At 42.2% G+C, this 7500-nt stretch overlaps 1 protein-coding gene across 3 annotated transcripts in view; it reads right to left on the bottom strand.

Annotated features, from left to right (window-relative positions):
- The window catches only part of LOC122246224 (uncharacterized), a 43849-nt gene that overhangs the window by 12138 nt on the left and 24211 nt on the right, over positions 1 to 7500 (bottom strand). For 2 of the 3 annotated variants that reach the window (XM_043004645.2, XM_043004644.2), the window contains exon 3: positions 3516 to 3575. The exons of the other annotated variant lie outside the window; for it this stretch is intronic. In XM_043004645.2, the coding sequence (XP_042860579.2) occupies positions 3516 to 3575 (60 nt within the window). The remainder of the gene's footprint in view (positions 1 to 3515; positions 3576 to 7500) is intronic. 3 annotated transcript variants of the gene reach the window in all.

The following is a 7500-nucleotide window of genomic DNA, read 5'->3' as shown; positions in this document are numbered from 1 at the left end:
ACGCGCTCTCAAGCATGCACGCACGTACGCACACACACACAAACACACACACACACACGCACGCACACACTCACACAGCACATCTAGCAATACAAGAACACAAAATGAAAGGGATCGCGCACAAGGTTCTACATACTCATTATATTCTCATATATCTTGTCATCAACAAGAGATACAAACTTCACTTTAAAATAATAATACAACACATGCAAAACCAAAGAAAAAATTGGAATAAACGATACTACATTAACAAAACATCTAAATCGATGTGCAAAATAATCCTACGACACACGTAATATAAATTTCGTTGCAAGATTCCACAACAAATCATGCAGGGTATATTGCATTCACCGAAATCTGGAGGTTGGCATTAAGGCACGAGCGAAAGGGGATCGATCACATGACCCAGCAACATTACAACAAATTGTAACATCTAAGCTAGAAATGGATTAATATGTAAATTAATAAAGTTCAGACAATGAGTATCTGCTTGCGACACACGTTTGAGATTTGGCAATACCCACTCGTTGTCTTTTTGTGAGGAAAATAAATTGTTTATTTTGTCATCACAAACTAGCAACATAAACACAAAAGCAATATCACTTAAGACAACAGAACTGTCATTAATATGATAATTATAAAAATAAAAATAGTAAAATAATAATAATAATGATAACATATTAAACAAAACATAAAACAACGATAATAATAATGATAACAATAATAATGATAAAAATAATAATAATAATAGAGATAGTAATAATTATAACAATGCCAATGCTAGTGATAGTGATGATTAAAACAAAGATGATAATCATAACACAAATGATGACAAAAAAAATATAATGATAACAAAAATGATGATGATGATGATAATAATAACAATGACTATGATAATAATAATAATAACTATAATAATAATAATGAATATAATAATTATAATAATAATCATAATAATAATAAAATAATATCAGGAAAACAATAATGATAACAACGGCGATCTTAATAACATAAAATAATAACCTAAACTAAACAGCAACAATAATAACAATATAACAGATAGCTTTTAGAATGAGCATCATTCTAAAAAAATAAAAAGCCAACAAATAATAACCCAAAAATTAATAAGCCGAAAGGAGAATAACCTGACATCCTAGGCACACCTTCCGGACAAGAACCAGTCAAAAGAGATTGATTACTGCGTTCATAATTGCACTGCCAGCCATATGTGCGATGGCAATATCTGTGCGTTCGGGTAATTGCTTTTGCATCTCTTATTTATCTTTTATCTTATAACTAAGACAATATTTGCCATATATATATATATATATATATATATATATATATTTATATATACATATATGTGTGTGTGTGTGTGTGTTTATGCGTGTGTGTAACAATATATATATATATATATACATATATGTATACATACATATATATAAATATATATACATATATATGTATATATACATATATGTATATAAATATATATATACATGAGTGTGTATATGTGTGTGTATATGTGTTTGTGCATGTGTGTAACAATATATATATATGTATATATATACATATATGTATACATATATATAAATATAAATATATATATGCATATATATACATATATATATATAAATATATATTTAAATATATATGTATATATACATATATGTATACATATATGTATATTTATATGTATATATATATGAGTCTGTATGTGTATGTGTGAATGTGTGTGTGTGTGTGTGTGTTTACATACATACATATACATATAAATATAAATATATATATATATATATATATATATATATATATATATATATATATATATATATATATATATATACATACATACAAAGTAATAGTAAGAAACAGACGAACTAAAGGAGCAGCAATAATTATGCATCTAATAATATAAGCAACACAAACAAACGGTGGACACACATACTACACTTTACCAACACTACATACAACACCAACGAACATATAATAAGACGAACGAAAGATTGGACACAACCACAGAAATTACATAGAACAAATACAGTGTTCGCTACTCTATTCGCAAAGAACATCGTTCAGCCTGATCGACGCTTCTGAAAACTCGTGACGGGGATGGGTCGCCTCCGGATCGTGATCTGGTCACTTCGCAACCAACAGTCAACGTAATTGGTAAATCAGAGAAGCAAGTAATTAACGCTGATTGCCAGAATTATGACCTCCTAGTGCATAACTGAGAGATGTTGGTAAGTGATTGCATTTCCCTCGGCACACCTTTAAGTGGGTAGCATAGTATAGTGGGTAGTATAGTGTCGACTGTACTACTGGACATCGAAGGGGATAACCCTTTACCAAGATACTTTGGTACGCATTTGGGTCAGCATAAGTAAGAACAAGTAACTTTAGTAATATAGGCAATTTTAGTAACTATTAGTAACTATTGGCTATTAGTAATATAAGCAATATTAGTAACCGTTAGTAAGTAGTAATAGAGGCAATAATAGTACCAATACTTTCGACAATGGTTACTGCGCTGTGGTGGTTGTTTCAGAAAGCATCATATCAGGCGAGCGATCCACACGTATAGTTTCAAGTGGGTTCTTCGCTGCAGTGGCCAACAAGCGATGGACAGGCAAAGATACGGAAAAGAGTTGTAAGGAAGTGAGACAAGGGATGAGCAAGTAAGCCGATAAGGTAAGGGATGGGGGGATGAGGCATAAAGGTCAAGCAGAACTATGAATTAAACATGAGGAGGGTGAAACACATTCATGAAGGAGTGCAAGAACTGAGAGAGTGAGGGTAAAACCAAGTAGTAAAAAGTAAGCGGGGGGGCTTGGGACGTGGAGGATAGATGGGGGGGGGGAGTCAGCAAGTGGCAAGGCTGTGGCAAGAACGTGAGAGATAAGGCTTGGATCCTGATGCCCCATGAAAACATCGTGAGGGAAAACGTGCCTCTGACAAAACAAATTGAAAACAAATAAAGGCGTCTTTCATTTGAGAAGTGATTGCATTCAAAGTGCATCTAGACCCAACATTTTTCGCTCGGTAAGAACCCGAGGCTACAATGGCACCACGTGCTTTGGTGTTGCTACATTACCAGGTCTAGCGTGATTTGTGATACGGTAAGCTTTGTTGGGTTATACAACCAACAATTTCGAAATCAGTTCATATCAAACTTGAAATTAATGTGTACAGGAGTTTGCTTCATTTGGCGTGTGACAATGTAGATCACTTTTTACTGCCTTTATTCAAAAAAAGAATCTGCAACAGTCAAGTTCTCAAATGTTCTATGGAAGTGATTATGCACGGTCTCTCCGGCACCTATAATTTGCAAATTTAACAGAGGCAATAACTTGGGGACGGTAATGAGGAAAGTGGAAAAGATGAACGCTTTGGAGAGAGGGAGTTTGGCAAGGGGAGGTTAATACGAGGGGATACGAAGGGAGGGGAGGCGGGAAGGGTGAGGTGAGACGGGACCGAGCACGGGGCTTCAGAATCCAGGGTTGTGGTGGACTTACAATGAATGTGGTCTTGGAGTCGTCCTGCGCCCGGTCTAACTCGATCACATTCTGTGGCACCTAAAACAAGTCCCTGAGATCAGACACTTCAGACATTTATTCAAGTACATTCATGCTGCTGTTTGAAAGTGCTGTTCTTAAGCTCCTTCTTATTGTCTCTGACTTATGCCTTGTCGTCAGTTACTGATTACAAAAGAACGCTATGTGGAATCTAAATAATTTTGAATACTTTTGCCGTGTGACATGTGATGTGATAATCCCTTAGAGTCTGGTATAATTCAATGCAGATACTCGTGGTCTAAAATCACTGGCGAAAAAAAACAAAATTTTCGTGATTTCTTCAGATAACCCGGAATATAAGAACACAAGATAAAGTGGAAGGCAGTATCCTGTGTACCAAAATAGAGAGGGTCTACAGCCATGGACAGTTTTTTTTCCGTTTTGCAGTAAATACTTTATTGTAGGGTAAACAAACCTATTTTACATATATTTTTTTATCTCTGTTCAGAAAGAAAAGAAATGATGATTGATAACGAGAAAACAAAGGCCAAAATTGTCAACAGAACCAAAACAAAGTAAAGATGTGAGTTGAAAGCTTTACACGTAAGGCCGATAGAACACACGTACGTTACTCTCCCTTAGTTAGATCCCTAGTAAAGTCCTTTCTGCTAACACACCTGCGCTCCCTGCTACTGCCATAACTAGGAAGATGTTATGGGCGCTATTGCTGTTAATGTTATTGATGCTAAACAATCACACTGTGTGTGTGTGTGTGTATGTGTGTGTATGTGTGTGTGTGTGTGTGTGTGTGTGTGTGTGTGTGTGTGAGAGAGAGAGAGAGAGAGAGAGAGAGAGAGAGAGAGAGAGAGAGAGAGAGAGAGAGAGAGAGAGAGAGAGAGAGAGAGAGAGAGAGAAAGAGGGGGGAAGGATATCTGTGTATGGGTAAATCACATGTGTTCGGGAGGGAGAAGGGGGAGGAGGAGGAGGAGTGGACAATAGACAGGCCTCACCCTTCCCCACCCCATCCCAACTCCCCTTCCCCCTGTCCCCCCACACGGAAGTCCGCGCCCTGGTGAGGGGAAGCCCCACGACACATCCCCGCCACCGCTGACTTAACGAGGGGACAAGGGCGCTACGACTGCAAGGCGAAATGTATAAATTGCAAAGCTATATACTTCCCCTTCGCCGTAGATCAGCTGAGGAACAACTCAACAACAGACAGCGACGCCGAAGAGGGGGAGAGGAAGATGGAACACGCAAGGAACACTATCGAACAGCGGTGAACATCAAGTGAACATTGTACAATGTTATGGTAACCTCGTTCATCCAGCTACACCGAGTCGAGAAAATTGCAAATAGAAAATATACGAACACAAAGCACAACGTAGGTGTCGGTACTGAATACACGTGCTGCGGCGCTAGTTGGGCAGGGTAGGTGGCAGGGTGGGGGGTAGGGGAGCTAGGTGGGGAATGCGAGTGCAGGTGTGGTAGGAGGTACTGCGCTGGAAGAGGGCGAATAAGGTGTGTACGTGTTAGTGAGTGAGTGTGTGTGCGTGTGCGTGTGTGTGCGTTGCGGATCTGCCTCGCTTGGCACGCGTCACCACTACCACCCTGATCCGCTTCCCCCCTCCCCCGCCCCTCTACCCCCTCTTAAACAAGCTGCCCGGTCTCCCCTCCTTTCCTCCGCCCCACGTGCACCCGGGGATCAATACAGTGACCCACGGGGCGCGTCATCCCCTAGGCACCACTGCTAGGGTAGCCTTTCGCCCCATTCCTCCTGGTTGACCCCTCTAGGCACGCCAGCCCTCTTTCGCACTCCCCTCTCTTCTCCGCCTTTCCCCTCTGCCTACTACTACTGCGTCCTGTATTAAAGCCCAGGGCCGTGGCATGGCTGACAGACCGCACTTTCTTAGAAATTTGCCGACGAAAGCAATGCCTTCGCATATAGTGAATAACCATATTGTTGTAGTTTTTTTTTTTTTGAAGTTTAGATGAACTGTAGATAAGTAAAAGATAATAGGAAACAACTCAAGAACGCTGACGTAGATAGTCGCATCGCGGGAAAAAATAACTTTGAAATTGAGACTACGTCGAGATAGCAACGGGCAAAGGGTTTGAGAAATGTCTATGATGGGGCGATGAAGTGACCGCGCAGAACGAACTCTTAGCGTGTAGGTCTACGTGTATGTGAGCAGTCCGTGAAGGATAAACTATGTCTACCGGTGGCGGTTGTAGACACCAGGGGATCCCCCGGGTCAACAGGACGGTCTATTCCCTATGAATCATCGAAATTATCATGTCCTCCTGTGGTTGTGAGGGAAGAGGGGGAGGGAGGGAGGGAGGGAGGAGAGAGGGTGGACGCGAGGGTCGGCGCACTGCTGGGTTGTGAGGGTCGAGTGGCCACATGCCTGGTGGTGTTGGGGGTGAGGGGGGGGGGGTGAGACGAGGGAATGGAACAGAAGAGAAGTGTGGGGGGCGGGGGGTGGGGTGAGTTGGCACGAGCCAGGCTGTGCTGGAGCCGCTGCCCGCCGCCACCACCACCTTCCACACCCACGATCAATACAACCAACAGAGTACCCGGGCACACCTCCGCTCTCCTCCCTTACCTCGGAGAGCCCTTCCTCTCGCCATTAACACCGGTGGAACATCAAGCCACGTCTTCATTCAGGACATTAACGCCAGCTTCCGTTTGGCGTCGCCATAGCCTCGCCTCGCCTCTGCTGTAGCTCTAGCAACGGCCTCCTTCCAAAGGTCTGTGCCACCGTGACGAGCAAGGACTTCAACCCTGCTTGTAATGCGACCTTCTCTACCTCGCCGTCCCCCCTCTCTATTCCTTACTCTTACTCCCTCCCTCCCTTCCTCCCTCCCTCCCTCCTCTCCCTCTTCCCAGTACTCCGCATCACACAGGCACTAAAGTAATTGTGCGCGCTATTTTCTCGTAAACATGTGATTGCTGTCACATCCCTTGGTATCATTTTTAAGCTACCACTTTTCTGCCTCACTCCCTTGTCTCCTCACTGCCTCCCCCTTTCTTCATATATGTCCTCCATCGTCTCTCTCTCTCTCTCTCTCTCTCTCTCTCTCTATCTCTATCTCTATCTCTATCTCTATCTCTATCTCTATCTCTATCTCTCTCTATCTCTCTCTCTCTCTCTCTCTCTCTCTATCTCTATCTCTATCTCTATCTCTCTCTATCTCTCTCTCTCTCTCTCTCTCTCTCTCTCTCTCTCTCTCTCTCTCTCTCTCTCTCTCTCTCTCTCTCTCTCTCTCTCTCTCTCACTCACTTTCCATTCTATCTATTTCCAAAGTTCCCCGACGACTGTTTAGTCCGCGGTCGTTTCTAGGACGTCCGCTTTCTAAACTTATATTTCCGCCAGGCCCTATCTTGCTCGCCAACTGCTCCTACACATCCCGTGAACACTGCCGAGAAATCTCCGTTACATCCTCCAGCGTCGGACATTCGCAGCAATAAAGATCCTCTCCTTTCCCTTTCCCTCTGCTTCTGGTTTCTATATATATCCACGGAAGCCTCAGTGACTAAGCAATGGCACTGGATAATCGATTCCATGAAGCAATAATCTGGAACATTTCACGGTTAACGGATCCGAGATTACGAACTATAACCATCTTTCAAAGCTTCCATAATTATCAGAACAATCAAAATATTAAATGAAAACAAGAAAAGAAAGAGAAAACTGTAATGGCACTGTACGTAAATAAGACTAACAAGATATGGCCACTGGTTTTGACGGCAGGGATACCTGAAGCATCCCTGGTGTTGCACCGCCACGACCAGCACTCTACGGTAACGAAGGGCCGAGTTTCACAACTCCCACTCCAGTCGAGCCAAATTACTTGTCATGGAAGTCTCCACGCGTCTCTTTCTCTCTCTCTCCCCCTCTCCCTCTTTCTCTCTCTCTCTCTCTCTCTCTCTCTCTCTCTCTCTCTCTCTCTCTCTCTCTCTCTCTCTCTCTCTCTCTCTCTC

The sequence above is a fragment of the Penaeus japonicus genome, unplaced genomic scaffold, assembly GCF_977035675.1.
Source record: "Penaeus japonicus unplaced genomic scaffold, GWHDUDI00000001_assembly GWHDUDI00000001, whole genome shotgun sequence".
Taxonomy (NCBI): domain Eukaryota; kingdom Metazoa; phylum Arthropoda; class Malacostraca; order Decapoda; family Penaeidae; genus Penaeus; species Penaeus japonicus.
The sequence above is the reverse complement of the archived record's forward strand: the minus strand, read 5'-3'. Positions and strand labels throughout refer to the sequence as shown.